At 46.0% G+C, this 15,000-nt stretch overlaps 1 protein-coding gene across 1 annotated transcript in view; it reads right to left on the bottom strand.

Moving 5' to 3' along the window:
• The window catches only part of nobox (NOBOX oogenesis homeobox), a gene marked incomplete at its 5' end in the record, with an annotated part of 30,743 nt that extends 23,888 nt beyond the window's left edge, over nt 1-6,855 (bottom strand). Inside the window, 4 exons of the mRNA XM_079522955.1 lie at nt 2,555-2,776; nt 3,920-4,201; nt 5,895-6,305; nt 6,799-6,855. Coding sequence (XP_079379081.1) covers nt 2,555-2,776; nt 3,920-4,201; nt 5,895-6,305; nt 6,799-6,855 — 972 coding nt within the window. The remainder of the gene's footprint in view (nt 1-2,554; nt 2,777-3,919; nt 4,202-5,894; nt 6,306-6,798) is intronic.
• Nucleotides 6,856-15,000: the final 8,145 nt, after the last annotated feature.

Here is a 15,000-nt window from a genome sequence, read left to right as displayed (position 1 = left end):
CCGACACAGGGGGGTAAGGGGTTGACACTATGGCAGGTAAATAAAATGTTGGGGCATGTGGGGCTATACAATTACTATAACAGTGTTGGCTATCAAACCTTTTTTAATTTCAAGGACTCCACAATAACTTTGTACACTCTCAAAGTTACAGACCTGTCCATTTGCTCCATTTGGAACCTCCTATTGAAATCCTTAAAAGGAAACCTGTAAGGAATTGGAATCCTAAAGGTTCCCAACCCTAGGTCGGTTTATTCAGTCATTTATTTATAATTGCATATTATGCAATTTTTTTTATAGAGCAGAATCAGCAGATTGATTTGTCTAGCGGAAAATTGCAGCCTGGAGAAAAGACTTGATTTACAAACAAGATTCGCTAATGACTTCTTAACACCCCCATCGCCCAGGACGAAGTTCTTTGTCCTTTCTATTAGTAACGCCCGACGCTCAGGACGAAGTTTGATCCAAAAGACGAAGGTTATTGATATGAAAACGGATCGCATCGCTCCACAGCCTGGAAGCGCCTGTTGCGCAATCCTCAATGTTGCGCAACAGTCAGACGTCATCGAAAATGTCCCCCCGCCCTGTTTAGCCTACGAAAATCTTAAAACGTTCATAACTCGCGATCTAAATCATCCCGTCTAATTATTAAAAAAACACCCCGTGTTAGACGGCCCTCCGCGGTCCAGTCGCTAGTCGCGATAGATTTATTCTTACCGCCCGTTGTTGTCGATCGACTCTAGAGTGGTGTGGCTACATTTAGCTGCTACAGCCACATCCGGAACAACATCCGGTCCGTCGGTAAAAGTGGTCCGTGTTTATAAATCGACTGGGCGCTATGATGTAATGGATTAAATAACCGCGCCGGGCAATTAAAGTGTTAACCGCCGCAACAATGTTTAGACAACACTGCCTCCAGTTATTCAATCATGTTCACAACAGACGTTTTAATTGACTATGGGAGAAAGTGAAAAAACAACTCGGTTGGTTGGTCGGTTCGCAGCCAAATATATCAATTTCATTACAGGGGTCCTTGACACGTTGTAACAGTTTGAGAAGCACTGATTTAAGAAGGCGTTTGTAGAACGGGCCTCAGGTCTTAATGAATGGGTTCAATGTGAACATGAGGGCAGTTCAACAGTAAGTGAATGGATGACTAGATAACTGGGCAGGTGAATGAATGCAGAACTGGGACTAAAAGGCCTATTTATACTCCCGTTTTAGGTGAAGAGGTGACCACCGGAAACTACAACACGATGTCACCGCCCACACAAACACATATCTCTGTTTTTTACTAAGCCAAACAGTGGAGTATATATGAATAGACCTTTATTAACACTCCCATCGCCCAGGACGAAGTACTTTGTCCTTTCTATTAGTAACGCCCGACGCCCAGGACGAAGTATTGTCCAAAAGACGAAGATTATTGATATGAGAACGGATCGCATGGCTCTATAGCCCAGGCGCGCCTGCTGGGCAATCCTCGGTGACGCGCAAGAGTGAGACGTCATCGAATAACTCCCTCCCCTGTTTAGCTGATGAAAACGAAAATCTTAAAACGCTCATAACTCCCGATCTAAATCATCCCGTCTTTTTCTGAAAAAAGATCCTGTGTTAGACGGCGCTCCGCGGTCCAGTCGCTAGTCTCGATAGATTTATTCTTGTCTCCCGTTGTTGTCGATCGACTCTAGAGTGGTGTGGCTATTGTTAGCTGCTACACACACATCAACAACTTCCGCCGGTCCGTCCGGAAAAGGGGTCCGTGTTTATAAATCGAATGGGCGCATGGATTAAATAACCCCGGGCAATTAAAGTGTTAAGTGGGCAGGTGGTGGTGTTCATGGATTAAAGCAAAAATAAAATCTCACGACTAAAACAGTAGACAATTAACACAATATGTAAATTAAATGTAATTATGTTTTAGTGAGCTTGTAGATCTGCTATTTTCACCATGCAAACTAAGTGTAAAATGACTTATACTGGATCTCTTGTCCACTAGACCCTTCCTAACATTTTAGTCTAGTTTTTATTTGTCGACAAAATTGTCGGTATATTTACTCTTCGTTTTAGTCATCGTAGCTTAGTTTCCATTTAGTTTGCATTTAGTTTTCGTCAATGAAAAAAAGGTAGTCGACAAACAATTTTCCGTCTTGGTTTTAGTCGACGGAAACAACACTGGTCACTCTGATCCATCGGACCTCTCACCTCAGTGGCGTGCACAGACATTTAGAGGGGCAGGTGCTCAAGTTAAAAAAGGGCACCTTGTGCAGCGCGCGGAACCGGCCAGTTGCCTTAATCCATTTTGGGCGGGAACCCCTTTTGGTGTTAGCATTATGTTATGCTTTAGCTATTGAAAAATAGCAGATCTACAAGCTCATAGCGCGCCACCGAGTGGCGCGCTATGAACTTGTAGGTCTGCTATTTTTGAAAAATCAAAAAAAAAGAAGAAAAAAAAAGTTTTTTTTTCTTTTTTTTCCAAAAGGGCACATTGCCAAAAGGGCAGGGGGTGCTCTAGCACCCCCTAGTGTCTATCTGTGCACGCCACTGGACCTCTCACCTCCAGCGACTGCGAGGCCGTCGGCTGCTGCTGATGATGAGCCAGAGCGAGGGAGAGAGGAGAGCTGCTGTGGGGCCTCTTGGTGCCACAGGGGGGCGCCTGGGGGCCGTGCTGCTGCTGCTGGTGCATCTGCATCTGTGCTGCTGCTGCTGTGGGGCCCGGGAGGAGGGAGACCTGGTGGGGGGTGTCCAGGTTTTGGCTCTCGTGGTGGTGGTGGTGGTGCTGCAGTTAGGGGTGGGCGATATGGTGAGAAATATCCTTGACAGTGGCGTGCACAGATAGACACTAGGGGGTGCTAGAGCACCCCCTGCCCTTTTGGCAATGTGCCCTTTTGGAAAAAAAACGAGAAAAAAAAACACTTTTTTTTTTCTTTCTTTTTTTTGATTTTTCAAAAATAGCAGACCTACAAGCTCGTAGCGCGCCACTCGGTGGCGCGCTATGAGCTTGTAGATCTGCTATTTTTCAATAGCTAAAGCATAACATAATGCTAACACCAAAAGGGGTTCCCGCCCAAAATGGATTAAGGCAAGCGGCCGGTTCCACGCGCTGCACAAGTTGCCCTTTTTTAACTTGAGCACCTGCCCCTCTAAATGTCTGTGCACGCCACTGATCCTTGAGATGTTACGGCATATAGTACACGGGCAACTGGCGGCCCACATAATCAGGTCCTCATATCAGAATACTGATTTGTGGCAGCGGTGGCCGAACGGATTGCGGCGCGGTCTTGATACCGGAAGGTCGCCAGTTCGAATCAGCGGTCCGACACGTTAAAATTACCACCGCTGAAGTGCCCTTGAACAAGGCATTGAACCACTACGATGAAATGTTCTATGAACAGGGCCTGGCTGGAAACAAGTTCTTGAGCTTAGCCCAGATACCCTGGGTAAATATAGTAATCATTTCATTTCATATATTGTTGATTTCAGTCGTTACGGTTTCAAACATGCAAACATGACTCGCTTCAATGACTTTCTATTCTAAATTAGTAGCTTTAACACACATCATTCCCGGGACTCCTTCAAAATAGGAGCTCTGGGGTGCCGGAAAGACATGGCCGCTTTTACTCTGACTCTTAATATCGTGATAATACCATGTATCGTTGAATTTGAAGACTCTTAACTGACCTCACACTAGAGGAAGGGCATATGCACCTGCTTTTTGTAATATTAGGTTATAAGGTTTTGTTTCTGTGTGCTTGTGTATATTATATCTTTTGTACGTTGTGTCCATGTCATGTATGTAAAATCATTGCTGTAAATGTTCTTGTTTGTATACAGGGCGCCATTGCAAAAGAGACCCTGAAATAAAGGTTTCAATCAATGGTGATATGATTTCTTTTCCACATGGCTCCCACCACCTCCCTACCTGCTGTAGAGCGTCAGAAGAGGAGTACAGAAGTGGTACGGGATGATGGTGGTGGTGCAGGTCCACCCCACAGCTCAGGTAGCCCGAGTCGGACAGGTCTATGCAGCCGGAGCCCCCCAGGGGGTCCACCGGCTCGGACAGGGTCAGGCGCTCCGACGGCGCCAGACACTCGGGTTCGGGGTCCGGGCTGAGAGGGGTCGCCAAGACCGGCGCCGCCGCCGCTTCCTCCTCCTCCTCCTCCTCTTCCTCCTCCTCCTCATCCTCCTCCGTCTGCTGCACCACCTGGCCAGTGGTGGGAAAAAGTTGATCAAATGTTTGACTTAAAGCTGCTATAAGCAGGGGCGCACACAAGCGGTGCCCCAGTGCGCATGCGTCGTCAAAACGTTTGCTGCGCGGTAGATCAAAGGCATGCGAGGCGCATTTGCGCACCAAGACAGGAATTTAGAGAATGCCGACAGGCACCCAAAAGGCACTCAAATGAGATGTTAATGTCCTGTAAGTAGACTTAGAAATAAAACTAGTGTTGACTAATCAATTACAAGTAGCTCTTATTTTGACGAGGAAGTCAGAGAACAGGAAGTCCGTTTCAGTTGAAAACAAGCTACGATGACAGGGAAAGTTATGGTGAGCTCAGCTGTAGACCACGTTAGCGACCATATTTACAATATGCAAACTATCTGTCACTGTAACAATGTAGGTTACACACGCTATAATTAAACATGGAACCTGCATTAGGTGCAGCATTAGGTGAGTCATTCATTGTATACGACGTTTGTGGTTGTGCTAAACGGACAGCTGCTGCCAGTGGGACCTTACTGCTGCTTAACGACTACACTGTCTGTGACTAGGTGTCTGTGACTAGGTGTCTGTGACTAGGTGTCGGTGACTAGGTGTCTGTGACTAGGTGTCTGTGACTAGGTGTCGGTGACTAGGTGTCTGTGACTAGGTGTCTGTGACTAGGTGTCTGTGACTAGGTGTCGGTGACTAGGTGTCGGTGACTAGGTGTCTGTGACTAGGTGTCTGTGTCTAGGTGTCTGTGACTAGGTGTCTGTGACTAGGTGTCTGTGACTAGGTGTCTGTGTCTAGGTGTCTGTGACTAGGTGTCTGTGACTAGGTGTCTGTGACTAGGTGTCTGTGACTAGGTGTCTGTGACTAGGTGTCGGTGACTAGGTGTCTGTGACTAGGTGTCTGTGACTAGGTGTCTGTGACTAGGTGTCTGTGTCTAGGTGTCTGTGTCTAGGTGTCTGTGACTAGGTGTCTGTGACTAGGTGTCTGTGTCTAGGTGTCTGTGACTAGGTGTCTGTGACTAGGTGTCGGTGACTAGGTGTCGGTGACTAGGTGTCTGTGACTAGGTGTCTGTGACTAGGTGTCTGTGACTAGGTGTCGGTGACTAGGTGTCTGTGACTAGGTGTCTGTGTCTAGGTGTCTGTGACTAGGTGTCTGTGTCTAGGTGTCTGTGACTAGGTGTCTGTGACTAGGTGTCTGTGACTAGGTGTCTGTGACTAGATGTCTGTGACTAGGTGTCTGTGGCTAGGTGTCTGTGACTAGGTGTCTGTGACTAGGTGTCGGTGACTAGGTGTCTGTGACTAGGTGTCTGTGACTAGGTGTATGTGACTAGGTGTCTGTGACTAGGTGTCGGTGACTAGGTGTCTGTGACTAGGTGTCTGTGACTAGGTGTCTGTGACTAGGTGTACTAGTGTATCTTTGCATCTGTTGCATCTGCCCGTGTGAATGCAGCATAACGTTGTGGTAGGATACCAATGACCAATGACAAAGCTTCTAGGAACATCTTTGAATGCAAATTGCGGCCCCTAGACATGTCACAGAGACTACATTTTTTCAATCGGTCAAATCAATTTGTATTGGGGGGTGGGGAGGGGAGCGGGGGTCGCGAGACATGGCCAACACATCTCCAGGGGTCCCCACTAGGCCAAAACGTTGAGAAACCCCTGCTTTTCTTTTAGACAGTTTTCACCTGGCCCGTCGTCGTCATCATCGTCGTCGATGTCTCCAGAGCTTCCACCTCCACCTCCTCCTCTTCCTCCAACCGCCGGACCCCCGTCGTCGTCTTCTTCTTCCTCGCCGAGCCCCCCCTGCTCGGCCGCTCGCCAACGACAGCCCTCCCTCCTTTCTTCTTCTTCTTGTTGCTGCTGCTGTCGTTGTTTCTCCTCCGCTGCTCCACGCTGTACTCGCTGTAGCGTCTGCCTCGCCGCCTCCGGCTCCTCCGAAGTTCCACTTTCTGTGTCACTTCGCCGCCACCGTCGTCGGTTTGTCGTTGTTGACGCGACGCCTCCTGCTGTTCCTCCTCCTCCTGCTGTTCCTCCTCCTCCTGCTGTTCCTCCTCCTCCTGCTGTTCCTCTTCCTCCTGCTGTTCCTCCTCCTCCTGCTGTTCCTCCTCCTCCTGCTGTTCCTCTTCCTCCTGCTGTTCCTCCTCCTCCTCCTCCTTGTCCTCCTCCTCCTGCTGTTCCTCCTCCTCCTCCTGCTGTTCCTCCTCCTCCTTGTCCTCCTCCTCCTGCTGTTCCTCCTCCTCCTCCTCGTCCTTAGGGCTGTCACGGTTACAAAGTTAAACAATTTAGACCTGAGATCGATTCTACAAATGCCTTCCTGACAGTTTTCTGAAAAACCTATGTTTCTATGTCAGTGGTTCTCAAGAACCTCGTAGCGCGGCACTCGGTGCGCTTGTAGATCTGCTATTTTTCAATAGCTAAAGTATAACATAATGAAACACCAAAAGGACATTTTTCAACACGGAAACAATCGCCGATTATGAGAGAACAACGATGCCGATCATCTCAAATAATTGCCGATTAGACGATTATGTAATGATTGCGCCAGCCAGCCAGGCCTTACTTGTCCTCCATCTCCTCCTCCGACACCACCTCTCTCAACCTCTCCTCCTCCTCCGCCCTCTCCACCTCTATCTCCTCCACCTCCATGATGAGGTCGTCCTCTCTGGCCAACGCAAAGTTCCCGACCGCTCGTGTTCTTCCTCCCTCCTCCTCCTCCTCCTCCTCCTCCTCCTTCTTCTTTTGGTCTCTCGTCTCGGCCTCCTCCTCCTCTCCTCCCACGCCATCATCTTCGTCCTCTGTAGCGTGGTGGAGGTGGAGGTCTGCGGTGTCTGGATTGGTGCTGAGATCCCCCTGTTCCTCCTCACACAAGAGGCTGGGGCATTCTGCAATGGGAACAGTTCAAGTTAAAGTCTTAAAGCAGGGTTCCCCAATAGGCGGCCCACGGGCCATTTGCGGCCCGCGGAGCGCCCCCTTGTGGCCCCTGGAAGAATTAAAAAAAATTAAAAAACGTGAAAATGTGGCACAAATCTTTGAATATATATTCTTTCAGAGCCAACGTTTTTAACTCAAATCTTTGCTTCTGAGGGGTTCCTGGAATAACATATTTTCAGATGGGGGTCGGTGGCCAATTACATATCATTTTTGGGGTCCTTGGCATGAAATATTGAGCACCACTGATACAGAAACATGAGGTATTTCAGAAAACTGTCAGAATTTAGAAGACATTTTTTAAATTGTCGACGTCAGGCCTAAATGGGTTAAGGCACTACTTGATGATGCAACACATGACAACTGTACCCGTTTTCTGTAAAACCCCCAGCGTATTAGCATCATAATATCCACTATATTTCACCACATGATGACTGTACCCGTTTTCTGTAAAACCCCCAGCGTATTAGCATCATAATATCCACTATATTTCACCTCATGATGTAAAATCGTGTTATTTGTTGTTGTCTTTTTGTACTTTGTGATCATGTTGTAGTACTCAGGGCGTCCTTGAAAAAGAGAGCATGCTCTCAATGGGCTTCCCTGAATAAATAAAGTCGATAAAAACAGTGACTATATCAGGGGTCTTCAACAGGGGGTCCCCTAGGGGTCAGAGTCAGAGGGGGGGGGGGGATCTTTGTGTGAACATTTGAAGAAAATGCGTTGTGACTGAGCTTGTAGATCCGCTATTTTTGCCAAAGAGCTTTGGTGTACACCAGTGGTTTCAACCGTGTTCGTGTTAACCTACGTATTTTGGGGGCGGGAACCCCTTTTGGTGTTTGGTGTTTTGGTGTTAGCTATTGAAAAATAGCAGATCTACAAGCTCATAGCGCGCCACCGAGTGGCGCGCTACGAGCTTGTAGGTCTGCTATTTTTGAAAAATCGAAGAACCACTGACATAGAAACATAGCTTTTTCAGAAAACTGTCAGGATGTAGAAGACATTTTTAGAATTTGATCTCAGGTCAAAATGGGTCAAGGTCATTAGCCTTGACATGCCATTATTATAAGCAATTACTTATTCGGCATTTGAGCCGCGGACCCCCATTATGACATTTAGCCTCTCGGACCCATCTGAGCCACGGACCCCCATTATGACATTTAGCCTCTCAGACCCATTTGAGCCACGGACCCCCATTATGACATTTAGCCTCTCAGACCCAAAACTAAAGAATATTTTGTTGTCTTCGATAAGATTGTGTCCACAATTCCATGCTGTACTGATTGATGTTGGTACTATTATTAGGAGAGATAACAGGCAAACGTTGATCAAAAATAACATTTTTCTACACTCTCTAATTATGTAGACTTGTTGTAAATTAAGCATTGCAGACGTTAAATAATTTAACGCTTGACAGCTTAAAATGAAAAGTATATGAAACGGGTTCATTTGGTTTTATTTTACACTCTCAATAGTTAAAGATCTAGAAGTCCATTACTATACCAACTAATTTAGCAACATCATTTAGCCGGGGACCACCTGGAACCCCCCCTAGGGACCACTAGTGTTCCCGGGGACCACCTGGAACCCCCCCCTCAGGGACCACTGGTTGAGAACCACTGGTGTAGCACATTGGTTGTTCTTTTTCTTTTTCTGATGAATTGATAATGGTGGACCCTATTGTAAACAAGTGTAATGCTTTATGGTGTCGTCCACAGTTAAGAGTTGTTGTATTGAGTTGTGCTTGAAATGTACTTTAATTCTGGCAAACTGTTAATACATACTTCAATCAATCAATCAATCAATTCTCAAACGTTTTCATTGCAAGGTATATGCCTCTCCCCCACCCCCTCCCATAACTCTGAGAGTGTACAAGACAAGATATGAACCAAATGGACCCGTACAGAATCTTTCCTGTGAGCCAAACATCATGCATACAGTATTGCATAATATTCAGGACATCTCTGACTCTGTGTGACCAGAATGGAACAGAGCCTTCATTTTGTAACACCTGTGATGAAGGATGAAGTATATGGAAGAGGCCCAATTTCTTGTCAATATGTCTGCTGTGCATAGAGAAATAAATGCACACACACACAGGTGAAAATCTAGATTTCATTCACAGATCACAGGGCCCTGTCCCATGTCACTGTAACCCCCTCATGATACAAAGTCAATTTAGGTTTTCATTTTTCATTTTTGTAAAAAGAGCTAGGATGAAACTTGGCTGGGGACTTAAAATAGGCCTATCCCAAATAATAATGACACAGCTAGGAAATTATAATATTCAGAATTGCACGAGAGGCAGCTAGCCTGCCCTACAGCCTACAGCCAGCCTGCTTAAAAGTTTGACTCACAACAAAGTCATACATAAAGTCGACCCAGAGAGTTTAGGTATGATGGGCTAATTATCTCCCAGGTGTGTGCTAGTGCTGCCTCACCTGACATGACTGTTAATTAACTGGAAAGGAGAAGAAGAAGAAAAAAAACTAGTCTAAATGTTAAATACGTCTATCTTTAATAACTTAACTTCTTTTCAAATTGGGAGCCGCCGTCTGAGAATACATAGAGTTTAATCAGCGTTGAGTGAAAACCACTTGACAGACATTGGGGGTCAATTAGAATTAACTCATAGAGAGAGAGGACAAATGGAACATTTAGTACTACTAAGGCCCATTTATCCGAAACGCCAAATGACTCCAATAAAACAATTAAATATGGGGCATGCCAAAGTAACTTTCCTTCTTTTCTTACCCAAACCATTATTGATCAGGTCGCGGTTCTCTTCCTCCATGATGAGTGGTACACATCTAGTAGTTGTTGGGGGGTTAGGGGTGACAATAAGCCAATAATCTACAAATTAGTCAGGTTGTGTCTCATACGGCGAGAATTAACTCCGCAGCAGATTGACTAAATGGTTGATTATTTTCACATAGTTCCACCCACTGCGCACGCAGGGGGCTCACGTGACCAACAGGTGAAAACCAGAGTAATCTAGTAAGAGAGTAGCGACACACTTTGATCTCTCGATAGTTCCAAACATTTGGAACTATCCCATTGAGATAGATAGAATGAGCACTTCCGCATCTCATTGTTACAGTGGGAGTCAACGCTAGTGTCGCCACTCTCTTACTAGATTACTAGGGTGAAACGTCACTTCAGCAGAGAAAGGATGTGGTTCTCAAAATGAGGTCCGGGGGGAGAATATTGCGACCCCCCTGGGGGTCCTTGTGGCTTCCAACCAGCAAAATGTTTGACAGCCACTGAAAATACTTATTTATGGAATAACATAAAAATTCTTAATATATGCCTACTATATTTCTTGGGGGATAACATGGAATAGGCCTAAATTACATATAGCCTACTTGGTCCAAAAAGAAAAAGATGCATCTTTTTTTCCCACCACACACAAACATTAAATGCATTACTGATTACTTTGTGTCACAGTCAGAAGCTGCAGGGTTATATTAGCACCATATTAATCAGATATAATATTTATTTAGCCATATAAAATCAGTGCCCTATTGAAACCCTAGCTGTCTCTCCCACTCATGTTGAAATACATCACGCTGAAAAGTTCTCTCCTTCTCACAAAGGGACCTGATTGTCTGGGCTCGGGCGTGCTGCTGTTTATTTTGTCATGTGGTGAATTGGATTTTAATTCCTTAATATCCTGATCCTCCCTTTAAGCACTTTATTCCACATGCTGGGGTCTTTTCTCTGGCCTCCCCTCCCTCGCCCCGGGGGAGCTGTCTGGAAGAGGAGAGAGAGGATCCCCCCCTCTGGGAGGATCCACTCCACCACCACAGCTAAAGATTATAAACAAAAAAAAAACAACAACAGAAAAATAGATGTCTCGAGTCGTTCTCTATTCAATTAGCTGTAAGCCTACAGCTTTAGTCCATTTAGGCCTGACGTCGAAATTTAAAAGATGTCTTTTTTTCTTTCTATAAAACCTCATGTTTCTGTATCAGTGGTTCTCAATATTTCATGTCAAGGACCCCCAAAAATTATATGTAATTGGCCTCCGGCCCCCCATCTGAAAATATGTTGTTCCAGGGACACCCCCCAGAAGAAAAGATTAGAGTTAAAAACTGAAACTCTGAAAGAATATAGGCCTATATTCAAAGATTTCAGGCACATTTTCACGATCTTTCAAAAATAGCAGACCTACAAGCTCGTAGCGCGGCACTCGGTGCCGCGCTATGAGCTTGTAGATCTGCTATTTTTCAATAGCTAAAGTATAACATAATGCTTAGAACACCAAAAGGGGTTCCCGCCCAGAATGGATTAGTGTTTCCTGACTGTCAGACGTGGGGGGAAGAAAGAAATGCAATATATTTCAGGTGATCATCTTCAGTTCAGCGGCCAGGATTGAACTAAGACAGGAGTGGTTCTCAAACCAGTGGTCCAGGGACCACCAGTGATCCTTGAGTAGGGTTCCAGGTGGTCCCCAACTAAATGATGGAGAGTTGGTTGGTAACCAAATGGACCCTTATTAGATCTTTAACTATTGAGAGCGTAAAATGAACCCCAAATGGACCCCTATATGGGTCCATTTGGTTCCATTTCACGCTCTCAAGTGTTAGATTAGTATCTGCATTACTTAATTTGCAAGAAGTCTACACTACACAATAAGACAATCAATAGTTACATTTTGATCAACGTTTGCCTGTTATCTCTCCCACCACATCAATACAGCATGGAATTGTGGACAAGATCTTATCCAACGACAACAACATAATTCTATGTTTAGAATCTGCGAGGCTAAATCTCATCAAATGGTGGTCTGTGGCTCAAATGTCAAATAAATAATGATGAAAAAGGTTGATTCTGAAAACCACTGATTTAAGATAAAAGGCTGTCGTTACACCAGTCGTCCAGCAGATGGGGCTCTGGCTAGACCTAGCAAGCACATCTGGTCTCTCCTCTCCTCTCTCCTCTCTCCTCTCCTCTCCCTCCCACACACACACACACACACACACACACACACACACACACACACACACACACACACACACACACACACACACACACCACACACACACACACACACACACACACACACACACACACACACACACACACACACACACACACACACACACACACACACACACACACACACACCTCAAGGGCACAGCAGTGGGTACAGTATTTACCCAAGTGTACTTCGCATCCCAAACAGGAGAGGGCTCAAAGACCCAGAATTCAATGCAAACCCCCTCCTCCCCCCCCCCCCCCCCCCCTCCATCTCCTACAACATGTCTGTGGCATATTTCCATATCAGTAGCCAGCCAACTCACCCAGCCAGTCAAGGCCAGGGACAACTTGTTCCCTTCACATTTCTGAGATCCCTGGACCACAAAATTCACCGGCAGACCTTGAGTGTGTGCGGCCGAGTGTCTTCACTGGGGTTTGTGTCTCATACCAGTGATAAGAACATCGCTGTGTGCATATGAACATGAAAGACCTGAATCTACATTCAGATTTCTTCCTCCTTTTATCTTAGTCGTGTCAGGAAGCCCCCCACCCCCCCACCCCCCGTGGGCAATGTATCTAAACGTTTCTTTCATAATATACGTTCTCTTATTTGATGACTTATGGATGATATAAAAAAAAAATAAAAAAATAAAGATTGTGGGTTTTTTCCCCCCCCTTGAGGGGTCGTCTGCCTGCCTGGCACGACGAATGGGGGCAGCCTGGTTAAGCACACACACGCTGTGTTCATTCGTACATCTCGTCTTCTGCAGGGAAACCTCATAAATTATGTCCAAAACCACTGCTATACATTTTCATGGTTCAAATTCAGAAATCAGCAAAAGTATAGCAGATCTACAAGCTCAATCGCTCTACAAGCAGATCTGCGCTATACTTTTGTGTGACGCTGTAGTCTTGATATAACCCATTTTGGTGTTAGCATTATGTTATGCTTTAGCTATTGAAAAATAGCAGATCTACAAGCTCGTAGCGCGCCACCGAGTGGCGCGCTACGAGCTTGTAGCCTGGTTAATAAACCAGACCGAATCAGCCGTTGGCAAAAAAAAGTTGCCTACCAGCGGATTACGGTCTGGCGAGGCTCAGTAGCACGCCTCTTTTCTACAGCAGAGAACAGGTCGGACCAATCGGGACACGGTATGCAATATAGGCGGGCTTTGATACAGTGACGTTCAATGCTTGAGACTTTTGACTGACAGTAGCTCTGACCAATTGCGTCAAAGAGAAAATGTTCCCCGGGAAATGAAATCCAAGTGGAGCCAGCCCAGACTGATATACCGCGACAGTGTTGTGTGATATTAGTCTGGCTTATTAGCCAGGCTAACGAGCTTGTAGGTCTGCTATTTTTGAAGAATCGAAGAACGACTGACATAGAAAACATAGCTTTTTCAGAAAAAGAAGAGGTTTCTGCCGTCAGCGATGATCAACGACGATCAGCGGAGGCCATGAGCCATGTAATGTCAGCGGGTCATGAAATGGAATGCAGGCTGACTGACCTCACGGTGTGATAGCATGAGAGTCAGAGGTTTTCATGTCTGCGTGTCAGTTCTGTGGAACGCATGTTAGGCAATATATACACACACACACACACACACACACAGCAGCAGCCCTCCTTTTATCCACATGTCCAACATTTGGTCCATTTTTCGCCCAGGGCTAGCTAGTAGCTGCATGTGTGCCAAGTCCACCTCTCTAAGAAGAACACCACCAGAGCGCTCTATCGCCTCAGAAACACAGTGGCCTCGGGCGTAAGGCCGCGGGAACGGTCTCTGCCTGGTATTACTAAATGTATAACCTCAGTAGACTATGCCTAAATGGTTAAACCTAACCTTATTCCTACCCTTAACCTTGGTTGAAACGGTGCCAAAACCTAATCGTATTCCTAAACCTAACCCCAGTAAAACTATGCTTGAGTCCTAACCCTTGAACGTATTTCTAACCTTATCCTCAGTATAACTATGCCTGACCCTTAGACGTATTTCTAACCTTATCCTCAGTATGACTATGCCTGACCCTTAAACGTATTTCTAACCTTATCCTCAGTATAACTATGCCTGACCCTTAGACGTATTTCTAACCTTATCCTCAGTAAAACAAATACAAGAATACATGAATACAAGAACCACCTCGCCGAGGCGGTTCTTGTATTCTTGTATTTGGTCGGCGTGAGGTCAGGAGGAACTAAATGAGGGCGAGCGTGTTTTAAGGGACAAAGACCTAACCCACTGTGTCAAGGAACGCCGGTCGGATCAGAGTAATCTAGTAAGAGAGTGGCGACCCGCTTTGATCTCGTCGCAAAGCAGGTGCCTCTATGGGCTATAGTTCCAAACATTGGAACTATCCCATTGAGATAGAATGAGCACTTCCCCATTCCATTGTTACAATGGGAGTCAACGCTAGTGTCGCTACTCTCTTTACTAGATTACTCTGGGTCGGATCTAGGGACCATTAGCGGTCCAAATGGACCCTTATATAACTCCGGTCTGTAACTCTTTGAGGGTGTACAAATGGAAAAGGCCCGAAGAGAGGGTCCCCCCCCCCCCCCCCCCCCCCCCGCCGGGCCGACATTAAGAAACAGTGACCTACTATAACCACAGCTTCCCCCCCCCCCCCCCCCCCCCCCCCAGAGATTAAGTTTCGGTATCGGCCGGGCGAACGGCGAGGCTGTCAATCAGTGTTTTTAAAAAAAAATTAGTCAGCAGAATATTTAACAGATCAGAGACAGATTGAGGAAGAGCACGCAATGCATCGTGGGGGATTTTTCCACATCATTATTTTAGACCAGTGGTTCTTTAACTCCAGCCCTTGAGGGGGTGTGTGTGTGTGTGTCTGTGTGTGTGTGTGTGTGTGTGTGTGTGTGTGTGT

The sequence above is a fragment of the Electrona antarctica genome (genome assembly GCF_951216825.1).
Source record: "Electrona antarctica genome assembly, chromosome: 15".
Classification (NCBI taxonomy): domain Eukaryota; kingdom Metazoa; phylum Chordata; class Actinopteri; order Myctophiformes; family Myctophidae; genus Electrona; species Electrona antarctica.
This window is presented reverse-complemented; position numbering and strand designations above follow the sequence as displayed.